Here is a 22,341-nt window from a genome sequence, read left to right on the forward strand (position 1 = left end):
CCTGGCCACACACTGAGGAGCTTGTGCAGATTCTCAGGCCCCACCTCAGACCCACTGGTGCTGACAGTAGTCAATGACCACGTGCTGAACTGAGTCCCGTGGAGGCCCCCACACTGGGGTCTCCACCTAGGCTCACCTGCAGGCGCCAGATGCGTTCGCTCTCCTTGGAGACGTTCTCCACAGTCTCGCCCATCAGAGCAATGAGCATGTTGAGGAGGAGAACAAAGGTGAGGATGACATAGGTGAAGAGCAGGAACAGAAAGAGAATGGGATACTTGGAGTTCTGCTGGATGTTCAGGTCACCCAGGCCTATGGTGAGCTTGAAGAGTTCCAGCACTGCGTCGCTGAAGCTGCCGTAGGAGCTGCAGTCCTTGTTGTCTTTGGGACACTTCTCGATCAGCGAGGCCAAGGCTAAGGGAACATAACAGAGTGCTCTCCTCAGCTCTCTGCCTGGTAATTACTCTACAAGCTTGCGTGTATTTGCCCACATGACAAGCCTGCTGCCTCCTTCTCTCTGGCCATTAAATCCCATCTCCAGTTTCAGGTCCTCTCAAAGCCTCATCAGGCTGGCTTCTCTGGCCTGGCCTCCTGCAGAAAGCCCTTCCACCTAACAAAGCCCAGAGTCTTCTCTCCTTCCTTTACCCTGCAGTCTGCCCTTGATCACTTGCAGCCTTGCAGAGCCACTAATTATAATCCATGTGTGTGTCCCTGGCTCCCCAGCTAGTCTTTGAGCTCCTGACTTCCTCTAGCCTGGGTCACCTCCCTCAAGGCTGTAAGATCCTGAGTCTCCTCCTAATGCTCTGTTGTGAGTTCCCTGTGAGCAAGGCCAGGCTCACACTTCCCTTCTTTCCAACACACCACAGTAGAGGTTCACTGCTGAATGGTTGGATGGATGGATGGATGGATGGATGGATATGGAGGGATGGATGGAGGGATGGATGATTAGATGGAGGAATGGATGGATGGATGGACGGATGATTGGATGGATGGATGGATGGATAGATGATTAGATGGATGGATGGGTAGATGATTGGATGGATGGATGGATGGATGGATGGGTGATTAGATGGATGGATGGATGGATGGATATGGAGGGATGGATGGAGGGATGGATGATTAGATGGAGGAATGGATGGATGGATGGACGGATGATTGGATGGATGGATGGATGGATAGATGATTAGATGGATGGATGGGTAGATGATTGGATGGATGGATGGATGGGTGATTAGATGGATGGATGGATGGATGGATAGATGGATGGATGGACCGATTGATCGATGGATGGATGATTAAATGGATGAATGGATGGATGACTGGATGGATGGATGGATGGATGGATGGATGGATGGATGGATGGATGATTGGATGGATGATTAGATGGATGATTGGATGGATGGACGGATGGATGGATGGATGATTGGATGGATGGATAGATGGATGGATGGATGGATGGATAGATGGATAGATCAATGGATGGATCGATGGATGAATGATTAGATGGATGGATGGATGGATGGATGGATGGACAGACAGGTGGATGAGCAAATTAAATGAGAGAGTAAATAGATGGATGAATAAACAAGCAGGTGAAGGAGCAAATAAATAAGCAAATTGTGACCCAGAAAAGGTACCAGACAGATGGAAACAGCTACCTAATTTCAAATGTCAATGGTCACTGAAGAAAAGAAAAAAAAGCAACTGGTATGTGGGGGAAAACGATATCTCTCTATACAGAGGTTAGAAATGCAACCAGATGGTGCTGTTCCCTCTGTTGTAAATGGAGAGATTTTAAGAGGGGGCTCCTTCCTGGTCCCAGCAGACCACAGAGGCTCTCACAGTTGTATCTAAAGCAAACTGTGAGAGTAACGTGATGTGAAATCCAAAGGAAATCACCTCAGGGTTTTAATTTGCTCCTACTTTGCAAAGACCATCAATTGAGTTTCTGTGGACTTTAGTTTCCGCATCTGTTAAAATGGGGCTGAAAACACTTGCAGAACCTATCTTAGGTCGTGAGGGCCACGTAAGCAATGAATGGGAAAGCCAGAGGTATATACCACATGGTGAAGTTGGATTTTGAGTGGCTGGCCTGGTTTGAATCCTGGAGTCTCTAAGCCTCAGTTACCTTATGATCGGGGTGATGATTCCCACTTGATCAAGTTGTTGAGAGAAGTAAAAAGGTAATGCTTGATTAGGAGATATACCTAATGTAAATGACGAGTTAATGGGTGCAGCACACCAACATGGCACATGTATACATATGTAACAAACCTGCATGTTGTGCACATGTACCCTAGAACTTAAAGTATAATAAAATATATATGTATATATATAAAGGTTATGCTTGGAAAATGCCAAGCATGGCAAGTGCCCCACTGGTAGTTGGTCTAATTGTTGCCGAGGCCGCCATGCACTTTGCCATTTTGACATCTGTATAAAGTGTTTATAAATGTGGGAGTTACTATTATTTATAAATCAATTACCTACTCCAAATCCAAGCAAAAACACGATATATACGAACAAGAACTTCAGAACATCATGCAAAATGACCTATAAGGAAATAAACATAATTCAAGTGTAAGGTGCAAGCACATATTCACGGCACCCTGATCTTCCTGCTTCCCACCCTCTCCCACCCCCCACCCTAACTGTCTCTTCACTTGGGCCACTCTCCCTTCCCCCAGCCAAATCCTCCTGATGCTCCAAGGCTCAACACTGGATCCCGCCTCCTCCAGGAAGCCTTCTGTTTCTGCTCCAGCCCCAGGTTCTCTTCTCCCTGTGATTCACCCTGTACCTTTCACCACAGGGTCTCACACTGGAATCCTCACACTTCCTGGGGGCAGTGGCATGCTGAAGCCAGCTCAGAAGAGCTCGCAAGAGCTGATCGTTAAATTCTCATGAAGCTTGTGAGCTGGTTGTTAAACACAGCCATTACTCAGAACTAAATCAATGAATAAGATGAATAAGTTCTGGGGATCTAATGGACAGCATGATGACTATAGTTAACAATACCGTGTTGTGTACTAGAAATTTGCTAAGAGAATAGCTCATAAATGTTCTCACCACACACAAAGAAATGGCAACTATGTGAGGTGATGGGTGTGTTCACTAATTGGAAATTGGAAATCATTTCACAATATATACCTATATCAAATCCTCACATTGTACATCTTAAATTTATACAATTATATATGTCAGCTGTACCTCAATGAAGCTGGGGGTAAAGAAATTATTATGTGTATTGCCAAAAAATTAAACCATATAAACTTACAATTAAATAAAATAAGTTATATTTAAAACAAAGACAGGCCAGGGTGCAGTGACTCACGCCTGTAATCCCAACACTTTGAGAGGCTGAGGTGGGTGGATCGCCTGAGGTCAGGAGTTGGAGGCCAGCCTGGCCAACATGGCGAAACCCCGTCTCTACTAAAAATACAAAACTTGGCTGGGTGTGGTGGCACACACCTGTGATCGCAGCTACTCCAGAGGCTGAGGCAGGAGAATTGCTTGAACCCAGGAGGAAGGGGTTGCAGTGAGCCTAGATCGCACCACTGCACTCCAGCCTGGAGGGCAGAGCAAGACTCTTGTCTCAAAAAATTAATTAATTAATTAATTGAATTAAATAAAACAAAGACAATAAATGTTCAAAACTCATCCCCATCCAGTTATTTCACTATATTTACAATTGTGTGCGCTTTTGAGGTTACTTGTCTCTATCATAGCCATATGGCAGGAATTCTAGAGCGATGTGGATCTGCATGTTTCTCCCTAACTCCATGTCCAGTAACATAATGTTGGTAGCTGGAAATTGGCCCTGAGAGGAGAAGAGTAGTCTGCCCTTCTCTTCGATTTCACTTTCTGCAGTTTTGGTTGCCTGTGGTCAACTATGACCCAGAAATATTACACACAATACAATATTCTGAGAGAGACAACATTCACATACTTTTATTACAGTATATTGTTATCATTGTTCTGTTAGTTATTGCCATTAATCTCACTGTACCTAATTTATAAAATAAATTTTATAAATTCCACATAGCCAGTTGAGTCTTAGAATAATTTGTTGATTCCCCCCCGACCCCCCAGCACTTTGGGAGGCCGAGGCGGATGGATCACGTGAGGTCAAGAGTTGGAGACCAGCCTGGCCAACATGGCGAAACCCCATCTCTACTAAAAATACAAAAATTAGCTGAGCATGGTGCATGCCTGTAGTCCCAGCTACTCAGGAGGCTGGGGCGGGAGAATTGCTTGAGCCCGGGAGGCAGAGGCTGCAGTGAGCCGAGATCGCACTATTGCACTCCAGCCTGGGCAACAGAGTGAGACTCAGTCACAAACAAAAAAAAAAAAAAGCAAAAATTATTCTAAGACTCAACTGGCTAAGTGGAATTTACAATAAACTGTATTGTATAGTATATTTTCATTATTTGCACAGATGTATATGTATAGGAAAAAACATGGCATATTATGTAAAGTTTGGTACTATCTGCAGTTTCAGGCCTTCATGGGGGGGTCTTAGAACATCTCCCCCAAGAATAAGGGGGGACTACTGTATTTACATCATGAAAATTGGTAAATGCCACAAATCAGAGATTGATTGACTCATTGTTTTGTTGATATCTAGATCTAAATGATTTAAGACAGTGATGGAGAAACTATTAATCCAGTTTAAATTTTAAAATGTGTTCTGTCTGCAGCCTTTTCATTGTGTATAGCACAAAAATATCAACAGAATATTATTCTGCTATTTGCAAACTAGTATCCAATTCAGCAAAGAAGTTGCTCACATCATTGATAAACAAGTAAAGTTCAACATAAATCTTAATTGTTTCACTTTAATCACTGCTTATAAAGAAAACTCACAACCAACATTCATGTCTGATAGCACTCTTGTCAATTGCAACCAAAAGTTGACAACAAAAACTAGAATTCAATAAAAAGCAACAAATAGGCCTGGCGTGGTGGTTCATGCCTGTAATCCCAGCACTTTGGGAGGCCGAGGCAGGCGGATCACCTGAGGTCAGGAGTTCAAGACAATCCTGGCCAACATGCTGAAACCCTGTCTCTACTAAAAATACAAAAATTAGCCAACATGGTGGTGCGTGCCTGTGATCCCAGCTACTCTGGAGGCTGAGGCAGGAGAATTGCTTGAACCCAGGAGGCAGAGGTTGCAGGGAGCCGAGATCGCACCACTGCACTCTGGCCTGGGCAGCAGAGCAAGACTCAGTCTAAAAAAAAAAAAAAAAAAAAAGCAACAAATTATTCTGAGACTCAACTGGCTATGTGGAATTTACAATAAACTGTATGGTATATTTTCATTATTTGCAAATTGTGTGATACACATCGTTTATATAGTAAAATGTATGATAAGTCTTTTGTGTATATGTATGGAATATACATATTCCACCTACACACACACACATACACACACACACACACAGAACAGTTGTTAAATATTTACCAGCACGCCACTGCCCAGGGGTGAGAACATTCCTCCACAAACTGTACCCCTCCCCAGCACCCCACAAGCCTGGGGGATTTAAGGTCTTGACACTTAAAGCCTGACCGAAAGCAAAGGGAGTGCATGGCATTTGGGAGAAAGAGCAGTGACCTGCCCCTTGGTAAACCCCTCTTCCTCTCCAGATCTCAGTTTCCCCATCTGAAAAATGGCCATCCTCCGAGGGCCCTCCCGCCGGCGCAGCTCTCAACGCACCTTCTGGATCATGACGCTGTACATGCCCATGGACTGGAAACCCCGCGTATAGTAGAGCATGTTCGCCCAGCCCAGGGCCATGGCCAGCACGAGGCAGGCGAGGTACTCTTTGTAGGCAAACAAGTACAAGAAGACAGACAGTATCACAAGCACAGCTTGGACAAAACTGTTCAGGAGACACAGGAGACACGGGCCTTACTTACTTCTCAGCATCAGGGCAAAGATATGCAAATCCCCCAAACCTCCCTTAAACCCCCTGAACAGTCACCCCGGTGACGGATGCTGAAGAGACCAGAATCACGCTGCCTCAGATCCATTTGGCTACCATAGAATTCAGCCTGTAGAGACATCACCAGATGCCACTCACAGCCTGTGGTAAGCTGATTGCAGCTGGTGGGGACTTTAAAGAAAGAAAAAACACACATCCACAGGGCCGCAGAAGATTCTAGGGTACTGCCCGGGAGGCCATATATTTTTTAAATTACCCGCACGGGCCTGGTGTAGTGGCTCTCGCCTGTAATCCCAACACTTTGGGAGGCTGAGATAGGAGAAACGCTTCAGGCCAGGAGTTCAGGACCAGCCTGAGTGACATAGTGAGACCTTGTCTCTACAAAAAAAAAAAAAAAAAAAAGAAAAGGAAAAATAATCTAAATCACCCACATAATTTCTGACTCCCGCATCGATTTGAGAACTACTGGAGTAGACCAAAGATGTGGTAAATGACTGTATTTTTAACCAAAATGACAAAAACTGCCAATATCTATACTTAAAAGCCAATCATAACAAAAGTCCCCCAAACCCTACTTTTTAAATCGTGGTGTTTTTTGGGGGGGTCAGGGGGGCAGAGACAGGGTCTTGCTCTGTCACCTAGGCTGGAGTACAGTGGCATGAACTCTGCTCACTGCAACCTCCGCCTCCCAGGCTCAAGTGATTCTCCTGCCTCAGCCTCCCTAGTAGCTGGGATTACAGGCACCCGCCACCACACCAGGCTCATTTTTGTATTTTTAGTAGAGATGGAGTTTCACCATGTTGGCCAGGCTGGTCTCGAACTTCTGACCTCAGGTGATCCACCCACCTCGGCCTCCCAAAGTGCTGGGATTACAGGCGTGAGCCAACGTGCCCAGCATTAAATCTTTTTAAAGTATGATATATGCTAAGTGAAATAAGATAGGTGACTCCACTATATGACTGTACCTAAAATAGTCCAATTCACAGAGAAAGACGGAAGAATGGTGGTTACAGGGTGCCGGGAAAGGAGAGGAATAGGGGCTGTTGTTTAAGGGGTATGGAGTTTGAGTTTTACAGGACGAAAACAGTTCTAAAGACTGATTGCCCAACAACATGAATGTATGTCACAGTATTGATTTCTACGCTTAAAAAATGGGTGCAATGCTAACTTTTATGCTATGTGTATTTTACCACAATTAATTTTTTTTTTTTTTGAGATGTAGTGTCGCTCTATCGCCCAGGCTGGAGTGCAGCGGCATGACCTCGGCTCACTGCAGCCTCGGCCTCCGGGTTCAAGCAATTCCCCTGCCTCAGCCTCCAGAGTAGCTGGGATTACAGGTGCATGCCACCACACAAGGCTAATTTTTGTATTTTTTGTAGAGAGAGGGGGTTTCACCAGACTGGTCTCAAACTCCTGACCTCAGATGATACGCCCACCTTGGCCCACCAAAGTGCTGGGATTACAAGCATGACCCATCGTGCCCGGCCCACAGTTAAAATGTTTTTAAGTACAATATATCGCAAACATACAAAATCAATATCTACTCCTACACAGTCACACGCAGACATCTGCATAACATCCATTATGCAGACATCTGGATAAAAACACTGTCTTATAACATCAGGCAGTTTCCAAAATTATAAAATAGCTAACCAAAGTCACAACACAGGCACGATTGTAAGAAAAACCATCTGATTCATCAACTGCATTTTAGACTGAAATGAAGAAGAATGTCTCCCTCCACACTAACAAAACAAATAAGAAGCAGAAGAGGCCGGCGCAGGAGCTCACGCCTGGAATCCCAGCACTCTGCGAGGCTGAGGTGGGCAGATCACTTGAGGTCAGGAGTTCAAGACCAGCCTGACCAACATGGCGAAACCCTGTCTCTACTAAAAATACAAAAAGTAGCCAGGTGTGATGGTGCACGTCTGTAATCCCAGCTACTCAGGAGGCTGAGGCAAGAGAATCGCTTGAACCTGGGAGGTGGAGGTTGCAGTGAGCCGAGGTCACGCCATTGCACTCCAGCCTGGGCAACAAGAGTAAAACTCCATCTCAACCAAAAAAAAAAAAAAAAAAAAACAACGTAAACAGGACTGCTAAGCCTGTTCCTGCCTTCTCCACTCCATGCTGCCTTCCGCATGGGGCTCTGTGATGGGTGGAGTTGGCCATCACCACCACCTCGGCCTCCCAGAGTGCTGGAATTACAGGCGTGAGCCACTGGGCCCGACAGCCCTGAAGTTTTCTGACCTTCTCCATGGGCATTTATGTGTCTCCTACTAGGAGGAAGAGAGGAGACCCCTGGTGTGTAACCATGGCAGAGTGACTGGGACTCGGTGGCACAGTAGGATATTTGTTCAAGAGGCGGACACGGCAGCCACCATACAGGACGTCAACCCTGCCTGTGAGGCGATAACCAAGGGGCCAGACCTACTTACAAGACAAAGTGGAACCAGGCATCCGAGAGGATGGACTGCAGATCCGAGGGTCTCAGCAGGAAGATGGCAATGCCCTAAGGCCAGGAAGGAAAGAAACAGTGCACCCTCTTCATGGCCCTCAGCGGGGGAGCTGAGCAGAGGGTGCTTCCCCAGGACCAAGACTCAGTGAGGGTTGAATGCGCAAAGGCCCAGCTAGAGTCCAGGTGGCGGATCTGAAAGGGGACCTGTGCATGGGGGGCGTAGGCACCTCCACGGTGAAGGTGAACGCTCCCTCAAATCTTCTCACCTCCCTCACTCCTTACCCCATCCTCACCCCAGAACCTGCAAAGCAGTACTATCACTACAGCCGCCTTCCATTCCCCACATCCAGCCTAGCGTTCCAGCCTCCGAGCCTTTGCTCATGCTGTTCCCCATATCCACCCTGTAATGACCTTGTCCTCATCGTCCTCGTGCCCAATCCTACCCCACCAGAGCAAGTGCCATCTCTGCCTTCAAGCATCTCTACCATTCCCTGTCCCCAGATAAAAGTCACCTCCCTTCCTCTGGACACTGATCTGAACCCAGCTTAGGGTCTTTTTCGGTCTATCATAAAGTCCTGATATTCATGCCCATGCTATGTCCCCCACCAGGCTGTGAATTCAAAGAGGGCAAACTCGTCCCAACCCTGTCACCTCCTCCAGGGCCACACATATATAGAAGGTGCTCAGATTATATGTGTTGATTCATTGGATGGATGGAAGGATGGATGGATGGATGGATGGATGGATGGACGGATGGACAGATGGAGAGATGGAAAGATGGTTGGATAAAGGATAGAAGGATGGTCGGTAAGGATGAGTGGACGTGTGAATGGATGAATGAGTGGCTGGGTCCATGAAAGAGGGCAGGTGATCGGATGGGTGGATGGGGGTGGAAGAGGACAAGGGACACTGAGTGGCTGGGAAGGTAGATACATGGCGGATAGTTGGGCAGATGGATAGAGAAGTAGATGGATGAAGTAGGTAGGATAGGCCAGCCTTATCCATTTTTTCCCATGTTATAACTCAGAAAGGTAAGGCTTGGGAAGGAAACGCCTCCCCAGAACCCCCCAGCAGTAACGGCAGAGCAGAGAGGGATGGAGGCTGTCACCTGCCTGCCTCGCGGGGCGGTCTGGAAGGGCCGGGTGGCCCACTTACCTCTTTCACAGAGATGCACATGGCCCAGATGAGCACAAACATCCTCCCTAGGAGCTGCAGCCACCCCATCTTGTGGGTCAGGGCCAAGGGGTGCGGGACGGCCTGCAGGGAAAGAAGAGGGGTGGTCAGTATAGGAAGTAAGGAGGACAGGGCTGGCACCAACTCTAGAGGGACCAAAACCCAGGTGAAACACTCAAGCCGGGCCAGAGACCAGCATGAAACCTGATCTCTGTACAGGCGAGAGAAGGAAGAGCAGCTCCCTGACCCCGACTCTCCTCACCCTTGATGGAAACCCAGAACTCTACAACGAAGAGTATCATCCAATCCGTGCTAACAACCCTCACACTCCATTGCAATAGCCTTTCCAGAACCCATCCACATCCAGGCACTCAACATGGCCTCACAGCACCGTTAAATAAAGCCGAGGCTCTGTGCCCCACGTGACGCATGGGAAACCGAGGCCCAGCAGGCAGGGAGAGCTTATCCTCCTCCCATTTCCTGCAGCCCTCGCAGCAGAAACACCCAGCTAGTTCTATATTTATAGACAGAGACCCTGTGCAGGGCCTGAGTCTCCGAATTCTCCAACTTTCCTCCCAACACGGGTCTGCCCTTGGGACTCAGCACCTGGGGCTTAGCCCAGGCTAAGCACTGAAGACACATTCAGTTCCCCGGGAAGCGTGAAGGACAACTGGGGGACCCCGCCCAATCTCCTGGTCTCTCTGGGCCTCAGTTTTCCCATCTGCACGTGGGGCAGCTCCAAGCCCCTCCAGCTCTGACGGCCCCATTTTCCCCCTCCAAGGGGCCCACGTACCTCCTCCTCCCGGGGGCGGTAGTACGAGACGAGGGTCAGGGTAATGTTGTAGAAGAAATAAAAGCAGAAGGACAGAAAGAACATGTGCTTGGCAAACTTCTTCCACTTCATATGCAGCAGCGTGTGCAGCGGCTCCAGGGTCAGCATCTCATGCCGGTTCTAGGGGTAGAAAGCCACCAGTCACCATGGAGATGAGGGAGAGAGGGAGGGACCGTTTTCTAAAGGCCTGTGGGAGCTCTGAGTCAGTGCTGCAGAAGGGGCCCATCATTATGCCCGATGGACTGGTCTGGCTGGAAATGCTGGGAGGGTGATTTCCGGCTCCTGAAGCTCCTCCCCAGGGCACTAGGGCAGCAGTCAGAGGCCGCAGGAGCCCGGGCTTGCAGCAGGAGGACCCGATGCACAGCAGAAAGTGGAGGATAGAAGCAGGCAGGAGGTGGTGGCAGGGGTTCCAGCCCCAGTCTGCTCCTCCTTCGCTGTGTGACTTTAGGACAGCCCCTGACCCTCTCTGGGCCTCAGACTCCTCACCTATAAAACTGCTAACAATCCCTGCCCTACCAACCAGGCAGCTGTGAGGGTCTGGGAAGACCCAAGGCAAGGGGACTCTGGGAAGCATGACTCTTAGTAAAGTATGAAGGAGGAAGACCCAGCCTGCTGCCTCACTGCCCCCAAGAGCTGAACAACTCTCATAGCTGCTCCTCTCTTCACCTCCAGTTGCACCGAACTCTCCCCTCTAGCCTCCTCCAGGAAGGCCCCCCAATTGCTCCTCAGTGCACTCTCTGACCCTCATTTGGGACCAGGTTTTGGGGAAGAAAGAATTCTAAGCCTGGCCCTATACACCAACGGGGGGTGGGAGAGAAACAATATGGAAAGGATCAACCCCAATCACCCCATCACCCACACCCACACCCAAACAGCCCTGGATACTCGGTCCAGAAGACCCCCTGCCCACCGCCCCCGCCACCACCACTCGGGTCTACAGTCCCAGGTCAATCAGGAAGAGTCGGGCCCAGCATCTGTCCCAGGCCTTGCCTTCTCTGTGCCTGACTCTGCTCACTGAGGCAACAGAGTGGGGTATGCAGATGCCGAGGGATGGAGCTGGCAGCACTGGGTCTTCCCAGCGTCCTCTCAGCCCCTGGCCTGAGGTCCAGCCCTCTTCTCCCTGCCCTTCCCCGCCTGCGCAGGAGACCCACGTCGATGTTGGTGTTGTAGACAGTGATTTCCAGCACTGAGTTGTCCGTGGTGGTGTCCACGTTGGTGAGGTCGTAGAGGGAGGACGACACGGGTCCGTACGCCCAGTCGGTGAACTTCCTGGACAGGCTCCGGAGCCGCTTCTCCCTGATCTCACGACTGAGAATGTACTTCAGGATCTGGGACAGGAGGAGGAACAACCATCAGCTGCAGAACAGGGGCTTGAGGCCAACAGGGCTGGACCAGCCAGAGGCTGGCTGGGCCCAGGGGATACACCCGCCCAGAATGGGTGGAGACCTGCCTCTGCGCCTGGCGCCATGGCCCCTGGGCCCCGTCTTTATCTGTGGAATGCGCACAAAGCTTGCTGTTCTGCCCATCTCACTGGGGGTTGTGAATACCAGGGACAAAGGGTGTGAAGGTTCTTCGCAGGCTGCAGCAAGCTGCACAATCAGCTTGAAATGCCTCACGCCAGCTGGGGCCCCGGTTCAGTGAAAAATCCAGGCACTGATGATTTTGTAGAAACAGTTTCCATTTGCTCTGGACTTGAGAAGAAGCCAGAAGTGTTCTCAGTGTCCCCAGCCCACCCTAAGCCAAGACTCCTCCAGCTGTGGCTCACCACTCTGGCCAGGCAGGTGGTGACGAGAGACACCACGCCCTAGAGGGAGGCCCGTGGGACTTCGGTAGGCCAGTGATCCTCAAACTCTGCTACATGTTAGGGTTGCTGGGAAACTTAGAAATTCCCACAGCATGGCCAGGTGCGGTAGCTCACGCCTATAATCCCAGCACTTTGGGAGGCCGAGGCGGGTGGATCATTTGAGGTCAGGAGTTCGAGACCAGCCTGGCCAACATGGTGGAATCCTGTCTCTACTAAAAATACAAAAATTAGCTGGGTGTGGTGGCAGGCGCCTGTAACCCCAGCTACTCAGGAGGCTGAGGCAGGAGAGTTGCTTGAACCTGGGAGGTGGAGGTTGCCATGAGCCATGATTGCGCCACTGCACTCCAGCCTGGGCAATGAAGTGAGACTCTAGTCTCAAAAAAAAAAAAAAAAAAAAAAAATTCCCACAGCATCAACTAATGAAATCGAAATCTCCAGGGTGGGACCCAGGAGTCTGTATTTGTGAAGCTTCCTGGCTGGCTCCAAAGTGCAGGCTGGACACAGAGCCACTGTCTCTGGCTTCCTGCTTCCAAAAAGCTGAGCCCTGGGTTACCCCAGGATGAGACATGGGCTTCCTAGGACACCGACTCAAGACCCAAGAGGAAGGGACTGTTGGGAAGGACAGTGTCAGAGACCTGGCCTCACAAGACTCACTGGGTTCCCATCCCATCTGTCATGAGAGCCCAGGCAGAGAGCTTCTAGGGATAAGGCCAGGTCTCTCCGTCCTGCACCCCAGCCTATAAAACCCCCAGGACGGTGGCCAAGCTGGGCAGCACCCAGAAAAGTTTTCTGGAGGACACGGAACAGAGGAGGGAAGCGGGAGACAGGTGCCTCCCCCGGGCTGGCCACAGCGGGCACACTGTCCCCTAGAAAACAAGGGAGTCCTGGGACCATGCTCCATGCAGGAAGCCTCCTCCCTGGGCTGGGGTGGCAGGGACAGCACCCGCCACAGTGGCACACAGGGAAGATGGCCTTGGAGAAGGCTTCTTCTGCAACCACAAGCTGACTCTTCAAAGCCCCAGCAAGCTGTGACCCTGAGGGTAGGCAGGAGCTGTGGGGAGGCAGACACACAATTCCTCCTCTGTTGAAGCCGTCTTCCATCTCCTCCTCCCCCACAGGAGAATCAAAAGGCCCCTTGTGGGCCCCAGCCCTGATCACTTGGGACAGGACCAAGGCCCTCGGGGCAGCTGACCAGGGAGGCGGGTACCCTGAGGCTGGCACAGCTGCGATTACTCAACAGCCACCACCCCCCAGTGTCCTCTGATGGCATCCCAGGAGTCACAGCCTCCTCGCAGAGCGCAGAGACAGTGAGGCTGAGGAACACGCTTGGACCCCAGAATCAGTCCCCTGAGAAGAATACCTCAGACCAAGCCATGACACCAGCCCCTGAAAGAGATCTGAGCCCAGCCCTGCTCAAGTCTTCACCAAGGCTCCCAGCCAAGCCTCGATTTCTCAGCCACATCACACAAGGCAAGAAGGGCCCAAAGCGGCCACACTCTTGGCTGGGGACGTGGCACAGAGTTCCAACCGCATAAACAGGCTGGGGTCTCTCCATAATTGGGAAATGGCAGCATATTAGCGCTGTGCCCGCAGCAGCCATTCTGGAACTCCCGTCCTGGTGAGAGGCAGAAGGCCCCAAGGGCCACCCACTGCTGGGGCTATTGTGTCACCTCAGCCTCAGGCTCCCCCAGCCTAGCCCTTCCAGGACAAGAGATGGAAACGCGGCGTATTAGGGACTGAAGTCTAGAGAGTGGGCTGCATCGCACCAGCTCCGCGTGGCCCCTCAGAACAAACCTGCCTCGGGCCGCCACGCCACTGCAGTTCTGGACTCAAGGCTGGCACCTTCTCAAGGCTGAGGCTGTGGTTTGTGAATCCCCAGTAAGGCCCCCGGGGCTGAGAGAGTGGCAGCTGTACCTCCTGACCTCCCGACCTTCTGCCTCCCCGCGCCCCATGGCCCCACCTCCGCCTTGCCCATCTTGGCGGCCAGCTGCAGCGGCGTGAGGCCATCGTTGTTGCGAGTGGTCTCCAGCTCCCAGTTGCCACTCCGCAGTAGGATCATGTCGTACATGCGCTTCACAAAGTCGTTCTGTGTCTTGAAGTCCTCGGCCACGGTCACCAGGGCGTGAAGGATGTTGTTGCCTCGTGAGTCCTGCGAGGTGATGTCCGTCTGCTCGTGCTCCATCAGCAGCTGCACAATCTCGGGCTGGTTGGTGCACGCTGCCAGGGCCAGGGGCGTCTCACCTGGGGGATGAGCGCACCGAAGCTTGGTTCTCTCATGGGCCGGAAGCAGCGTCCCCCAAGACCCAGGACTGGGGCCCATATCCTATCTCAGCAGGATGGGCACCTCAGGTTCCCTAGCCCTCTCCCCATCTTCCGCTTCTACAGGGAAGAGTGAAGCTAGATGACTGCGGTAGCCTCCTAACTGGCCTCCCTGCCTCCACCCTGGCCCTTTAATACTCTGCTCAGCACAGCAGCCAGACCAACCTGTTAGTGCCTCCCCCAGAATGAAAGCTCAGGTTCCAACGACAGCCCACAAAGCCCTGCATACTCTGACCTCCGCTCTCCATCACTCACTCCCTCCTGCTACAATGGACTTTTTCCATCTCCTCCAACACGTGGCCTGGGGGCCTTCGCTCAGCTGTCCCATCTGCCTGTAGGTAGCCCAGTCACTTTCTCCCTCACCTCCTTCAAGTCCTTGCTGAAACGTCACCTTTCAGTGAGCCACCCTAACCACTCTATTCAAAATTAAAATCCACCCTCCTCTTGTCCCAGACAGAACTCTTGATTCCTTGTCCTCTGCTTTACTTTTTTTTTTTTTTTTTTTTGAGACGGAGTCCTACTCTGTCGCCAGGCTGGAGTGCAGTGGTGCCATCTCGCCTCACTGCAACCTCTGCCTCCTGGGTTCAAGCTATTCTCCTGCCTCAGCCTCCCGAGTAGCTGGGACTACAGGCGCCCACCACCACGCCTGGCTAATTTTTGTATTTTTAGTAGTGATGGGGTTTCCCCATGTTGGCCAGGATGGTCTTGAACTCCTGACCTCGTGATCCACCTGCCTTGGCCTCCCAAAGTGCTGGGATTACAGATGTGAGTCACTGTACTCGGTCTACTTTGTATTTTTTAAGAGCACTTATCATTTTGTATCATAGTATATAAAATTCTTATTTATAGTGCTTATTACTGACGGTCTCTCCCTGTCTAGAATGTAAGTTCCATGAGGGCAAGGATCTCTATTTTGTTCACCGATACATTTCAAGTACCTAGAACAGTGCCTGATGTAGATAGTAAGTGCTCAATAAATGCTTGTTAAGAAAAAATAAGGCAAGTGACTCACATGAGGTCATACAGCAAGCCTGGGACACGACCAGCCCCGGACACCAGGTCTTCAGCTGCCTCCCCTCTCCTCGCCCCACCCAACAAATGCTTCCCAACACTAGGTCCAACCAGCTCCTATGCAGGGCAATGGGGACACACTATGAACTGGACAAGACCCCGTTTTCCAGGACACCCACACCTGGACACACAGGGCTGCCCAGAGCTCAGACTAGCTAGCCCTGCTGATTAAAAAACCACCCAGAAGATAGTCCCAGCTACTCAGGAGGCTGAAGCATGAGAATCGCTTGAACCCAGGAGGCAGAGGCTGCAGTGAGCCAGATGGCACCACTGCACTCCAGCAGCCTGGGCAACAAAGTAAGACTCCATTAAAAAAATAAAAATAAAAAAAATAACACCCAGAAGAGAAAACAGATGGGTGATCATCAGTCAGGCAAGACTGGGTGACAGGAGGGGTCTCCTCTGCAACAAAGTTACACAGAGAAATTTTTGTGTGTGACGGAGCCATTTGTTCCCTGTCCTGATTGCAGTGGTGGTGAACCAACTCGACGCACTGTGAAAATGAACAGAACTGTCCTCTAACACGGGTGACTTTCACTATATCTAAATTATGCATTTCAATTTTTTTTTTTTTTCCTAGAGCATCCTAACCCCAGTTGCTTCTGGACTCTGTGACTTGTGAGGCAGGGGAGTTCTGCCCTCTCACTCTCGACTCCCTGTCTGCAGTCCTGAGATGCACTGGGCCCTGGCACACAGGTCAGAGCTGGAGGCCAGGACACCTAAGTCAATGCCCTGCTACCCTGGGGCAAGTCCTTTCCCTTCGCAGAGCCATCTCCTCGCCTGTAAAATGGGGCTGCCTCCTCGGCCTCCCTCCCAGGTCTCTGTTCCCTCAGAGGGCTGCCCGGGACAATGCTTCTAAGGCCACCAGGTGACACCACCGGAACATGGACTCCTCCCCCAACACCTCCTCCCAGCCCCTCCTTCTCTGGTCCACCCTGGTGTCCTGCTCAGATGGACATGCCCAGCCTCCTCCCCTCCTGCCCCTCTGGGGCACCAGAGCCTCTTAAGGCAGGGACAGTGCGGGTGGAGCTCAAAGCGGGGTGGCCCCTCCCTTCCTCCCTCCTTCCTTCCTTTCTCTCCCTCCTCCCTTCTTACTCCTCCCTTTCTCCCTCTCCCTCCTCCTTCTCCCTTCTGTCTCCTCCCTCCCTCCTCCCTCCTTCCCCCTCCTCCCTCCTTCCCCCTCCTTCCTCCTCCCTCCCTCTCCCTCCTTCCCCCTCCTCCCTCCTTCCCCCTCCTTCCTCCTCCCTCCCTCTCCCTCCTCCCTCTCCCTCCTCCCTCCTCCCTTCCTCCCTCCTTCCTGCTTCCCTCTTCCTTTCTCCCTCCTCCCTTCCTTCCTCTCCCTCCTCCCTTCCTCCTTCATCCTTCCTGCTTCCTTCCTCCCTCCTCCCTCTCCCTCCTCCCTCCTTCCTGCTTCCCTCTTCCTTCCTCCCTCATCCTTCCTGCTTCCTTCCTCCCTCCTCCCTCTCCTTCACCCCTCCTTCCTGCTTCCCTCTTCCTTCCTCCGTCTCCCTCCTCCCTTCCTCCCTCTCCCTCCTCCCTTCCTCCCTCTACCTCCTCACTTCCTTCCTCCTTCCCTCTTCCTTCTTCCTTCCCTCTTCCTTCCTCCTTCCCTCTTCCTTCCTTCCTCTTCCCTTCTTCCCTCCTCCCCCATCCCTCCTCCCTCTCCCGTCTCCCTCCTCCCTCCTCCCAGACTCCGCACCGGGCGGGGGCGGCACCCACCGAAGTAGAAGCCTTCGTGCTGGTACTTGGGGTTGAAGAAGGCCCCCTTGGCGTGGGCGTTGACGTCGGCGCCGGCGGCGATGAGCACGGCTGCGATGTCCCCCTGCCGCCGCTCGATGGCGATGTTCAGCGCCGTCTGCCCTGCGGACCGGGCGGGGACGCGCGGGAGCCTCAGCGCCGGGAACCGGGGCCTCTTGCCCACCGGCTCTGGCCTCCATACCCTCCCCGAACCCACGGGGAAATCAGAGCCCTGGTCTGTGTCGCCAGCTACCAGGAATCCCAGCTTTATTCTTTGCTTCCTTCGTGCCTGCGCGGACCCAGGAAATGTTTGTGGAGCGCCTGCTCCGGGCTCCGGCCCCAGGCGCTGGGGGTCAGTGGGTGCACAAGACGCAATTTCGATTATTTTCCTCCAGAAGCCCACAGTGTCACTGAGAACGAGGTGCTACGATTCAGAGGGGTGCAGGAGCTGCGGTACCCAGAGCAAGGGCCCTTCACAGCCAGAGAGCGTCAGGCGGCTTCCCAGAGCTCTCTAACCTGGGACCTCAGAAGTTTAGCGAGGCGGGGTGGGGCCAGCTCATCAGCCAGGGTAAGAGGGCGGAGCTTGTGCTAAGTAAGGGCCAGAGTCATAGAAGGCCCTGAATTAGGAAACTGGCAGGACGAGAATGTAGGGCTTGGTGCATGGGTGTTTTCAGACCTCTCTGCTTGCAAAAGTGGAGGATGCGTTAGAAGCAGCCGAGACGAGTGAAAGAAATGATGAGGCCTGCAATCCCAGCACACTGGGAGGCCAAAGCAGGTGGATCACCTGAGGTCAGGAGTTCGAGACCAGCCTGACCAACATGGTGAAACCCCGTCTGTAATAAAAATACAAAATTAGCCGGGCGTGGGGGCGCATGCCTGTAATCCCAGCTACTTGGGAGGCTGAGGCAGGAGAATCGCTTGAACCCAGGAGGCAGAGGTTGCAGTGAGCCGAGATTGGTCCATTGCACTCCAGCCTGGGCAAGAAGAGTGAAACTCCATCTCAAAAAACAAACAAACAAACAAAAAAATGATGAGGCCTGAACTAAGGGGAGTTGGAGGGCACATGAAGGGTGGAGAAAGGAGGAAGCCCAAAGACCCTCCGGAGAAAGAGCCTTCAGGATGCCCGGCTGGGGAGAAGGGTGTCTCAGGTAAGATCTAGGTATCCAGCCCTGGCGGTGGGTGAATGATACGCTGGTGACACAGCAAGAGGAAAGAAGGGTAGCGGGAGAGACACTAAGCCTGCTGGAGACCAGAGAACTTCCAGATGGAAGGGACCAGAAGGCTGGAGTGGGGGAAGGGTCTCGAAATGCACCAACAGAAACAGCAGTTTCCAAAGAGCTGCCGCTGTGTCATAAACAAACATAGTCTTGGTGGATTAAAGAACTAAGTTTTAAAACAAATTAGAAAGTTTGTTTATAGCTAACCTTTTGGTAGGGAAGACCTTCTTAAGCAGGATCCAAAAGGCAGAAACCATAAAGAAAAGGCTGACATATTTGCTTACATAAAGGTTTTTGGTTTGGGGGGTTTTTGGTTTTTTGTTTGTTTGTTTGTATGTTTGACACAGGATCTTGCTGTGTCACCCAGGCTGGAGTGCAGTGGCGTGAGCATAGCTCACTGCAACCTTGAACTCCTGGGCTCAAACCATCCTCCTGTCTCAGCCCCCCAAAAGCTAGACTTTCATATTTGGCATAAGAAATGCTCTAAGACATACAGTTAATCAAACAAAGCAACTTGTAGAATACAGACGTGATGGTCCTATTTTATGTTAGATAAGTAAATAAATAAAACTATTTCTGTGTACATATATACACACACACATGTGGACTACAGGCCTGCACCACCACGCCTGGCTTATTTTTAAAATTTTTTGTAGAGACAGGATCTTGCTGTGTTGCCCAGGCTGGTCTTGAATTCCTGGGCTCAAGCAATCCCCCTACCTCGGAGATTTCTGTATTTCCGAATGCATCCTAATGAAAGTTAAAGACAAGTGATAGGCTGGGGAAAATATTTGAGATATATAAAAAGGCAATGTGTTTCAGGGCCGGGCGCGGTGGCTCACACCTGTAATCCCAGCACTTTGGGAAGCCGAGGCGGGTGGATCACTTGAGGTCAGGAGTTCGAGACCAGCCTGGCCCACATGGAGAAACCCCATCTCTACTGAAAATACAAAAAAATTAGCCAAGTGTGGTGGCGGGCACCTGTAGTCCCAGCTACTCAGGAGGTTGAAGCAGGAGAATCACTTGAACTCAGGAGGCAGAGATCGCGCCACTGTACTCCAGCCTGGGCTAGAGAGCAAGACTCTGTCTTTAAAAAAAAAAAAAAAAAAAAAAAAGGCACACCAGGCACGGTGGCTCACACCTGTAATCCCAGCACTTTGGGAGGCCGAGGCGGGCAGATCACGAGGTCAGGAGATCGAGACCATCCTGGCTAACCTGGTGAAACCCTGTCTCTACTAAAAATACAAAAAATTAGCCGGGCGTGATGGTGAGTGCCTGTAGTCCCAGCTACTCGGGAGGCTGAGGCAGGAGAATGGTGTGAACCCGGGAGGTGGAGCTTGCAGTGAGCCAAGATCATGCCACTGCACTCCAGCCTGGGCAATAGAGCAAGACCCCGTCTCAAAAAAAAAATAGAAAGGCATTGTGTTTTTAAAAGTCTATAATATATTACAAGCGCCTATGAATCAATAGAAAGACAAACAGCCTAAAAGAAAACTGAGAAAAGATTATAAACAAGCACCTCACAGAGGAGAAAATACACACAGTGAATAAACAAAGTGAAAGATGTTTGGAATCACTGGTGGTCAGGAAAATGAAAATTAGAACCTAAAGAGTTAACCCTTTTCACCCACCAGACTGGAAAAGAACAAAAAAAAAAAAAAAAAAAGATAATTTGCAGTGTTAGTAATAAGTAGGAGAATGAGTATTTCTGTACACTGTTGTGGGGACAGAGTAAATGAGTATCTTTTAGAGACAAATTTGGCAATAACTATTATAACTTTATTTTATTTATTTAAAAAAAAAATTTTTTTTTTGAGATGGAGTCTCCCTCTGTTGCCCAGGCTGGAGTACAGTGGCGCGATCTCAGCTCACTGCAACCTCCGCCTCCCAGGTTCAAGTGATCCTCCTGCCCCAGCCTCCCAAGTAGCTGGGATTACAAGCGTGCCCCACCACGCCCTACTAGTTTTTGTATTTTTAGTAGAGATGGGTTTTCACCATGTTGGCTAGGCTGGTCTGGAACTCCTGACCTCAAGTGATCCACCTGCCTTGGCCTCCCAAAGTGCTGGGATTACAGGCATGAGCCACTGTGCCTGGCCACTATTATAACTTTAAATATGCATGCGGTTGAACCCAAATATTCCAATTCAAAATATTTTCTGAAACATATGTGCACCTGTGCACAGGGTCACAGACAAGATCGTGCACTGTGACACTGTCACAACACAACTGGAAACACCTGACTGTCTGTCAGTGGGGGAGTGGTGAAATTAGCCAAGGTGCAGCCGCAATTGCAGACTAATCTGGTGAAAAGAAGCTAGACTTTCATATTTTGGCATAAGAAGTGCTCCAAGACATATGGTTAATAGTTAATCAAAAAAACCAACTTGTAGAATACAGACAGTATGATACTATTTTATGTTAAATAAATAAAACTTTTTCTGTGTGCACATATACACACACAAATGTCAAAGGCCTAGAAAACTCCACAAAGTATATGGGTAAAGGACTTAAAAAAAAAAAAAACTTATGTAAAATGCTGGGCTGCTTTACAATGAAACTCTATTCATGTGACGTGGATGTTGTTAGGCTGGGTGCAGTGGCTCACGCCTATAATCCCATCACTGAGAGGCAGAGGCGGGAGGATTGCTTGAGCCCCGGAGTTACAGACCAGCCTGGGCAACATGGTGAAACCCTATCCCTGCAACAAATAGAAAAATTAGCTGGGCGGGGTGGCATGCATCTATAGTCCCAGCTACTCGGGAGGCTGAGGTGGGAAAATTACCTGAGCCCAGGGAGGTCAAGGTTGCAGCGAGTCGTGGTTGCGTCACTGCACTCCAGCCTGCCCAACAGAGTGAGACCCTGTCTCAAAAACAATAATAAAATAAAATAAAGTAAAATAATAAAAAGAAACTGTTATATTGAATCTGATGATGGATGTGTAGAGGTTTATTATTCTAATATCTTAACTTTATGTTTAAAATTTTTATAATAAAAATGTCTTAATTGAAGAATTGCTTAAAAAAGTAAAACTCTGAAGGCCTCTGATAAAATGCTTTAAAATGATATGAATAAAGTTGTGATTGGTTCCTCTTAGCAACATAGGGAGGAAATATTCGCCCTTGCCCAGTGGGGAAACTGAGGCTCAGAGAGGCGAGGCAGTTGCCTGTAGTCCCAGCTACTTGGGAGGCTGAGGCAGGAGAATCACCTGAACCCGGGAGGCAGAGGTTGTGCCACTGCACTCCAGCCTGGTGACACAGTGGAACTCCATCTCAAAAAATAAATAAATAAATAAATAAATAAACAAAGTCATTGCTCTAAATAAGGTTATTTTAGATACAAAAAAATGCTATGAAAATAAATGAAGATAGGGTGACAGAAAGTGACTGGGGAAGGGAAACTTTAGAGTGGACAATCAGAGTGGTCACCTTGGGTCCTGCCCAGAGTGTGGAAGAATGCTACTCTGCTGGTCCTGGAGCCCCTCTGCTCCGGGCAGAGGAAATGCTAAGAGGAAGGAAGGCACCAGCGGATGGGTCAGAACGGTGGTGGGGTTGGTTTCCAGGAAGACAAGAATAAATAGCTCCTCCCACCATTCAGAGAAAGAGGAGGTGCCCACAGCCTCCCAGACCTCCTCGCCCCAGCAAGAGGCAGATTCATGAAAGGAGAGGGAAAGGGGAGGCTAAGAACAGGGAGAGGTAAGGATCTGTGACCAGGACAGCAAAGTCTTCACAGAAACACTAACAACCTTCTTTCATTCACTCATCCAAAAAATATGTACTAAGCGTCTCTTATGTGAG

General features: G+C 50.4%; 1 protein-coding gene across 2 annotated transcripts in view; it reads right to left on the reverse strand.

Moving 5' to 3' along the window:
* The window catches only part of TRPV3 (transient receptor potential cation channel subfamily V member 3), a 47,516-nt gene that overhangs the window by 7,911 nt on the left and 17,264 nt on the right, over window positions 1–22,341 (reverse strand). For both annotated transcript variants that reach the window (XM_031003341.3, XM_031003340.3), the window contains exons 7-15: window positions 17,313–17,453; window positions 14,164–14,444; window positions 11,551–11,727; window positions 10,361–10,519; window positions 9,550–9,651; window positions 8,375–8,448; window positions 5,711–5,876; window positions 2,484–2,550; window positions 137–411 (exon numbers count right to left, since the gene is read on the reverse strand). In XM_031003341.3, the coding sequence (XP_030859201.2) occupies window positions 137–411; window positions 2,484–2,550; window positions 5,711–5,876; window positions 8,375–8,448; window positions 9,550–9,651; window positions 10,361–10,519; window positions 11,551–11,727; window positions 14,164–14,444; window positions 17,313–17,453 (1,442 nt within the window). The remainder of the gene's footprint in view (window positions 1–136; window positions 412–2,483; window positions 2,551–5,710; window positions 5,877–8,374; window positions 8,449–9,549; window positions 9,652–10,360; window positions 10,520–11,550; window positions 11,728–14,163; window positions 14,445–17,312; window positions 17,454–22,341) is intronic.

This window comes from Gorilla gorilla, chromosome 19 (genome assembly GCF_029281585.2).
Source record: "Gorilla gorilla gorilla isolate KB3781 chromosome 19, NHGRI_mGorGor1-v2.1_pri, whole genome shotgun sequence".
NCBI lineage: Eukaryota > Metazoa > Chordata > Mammalia > Primates > Hominidae > Gorilla > Gorilla gorilla.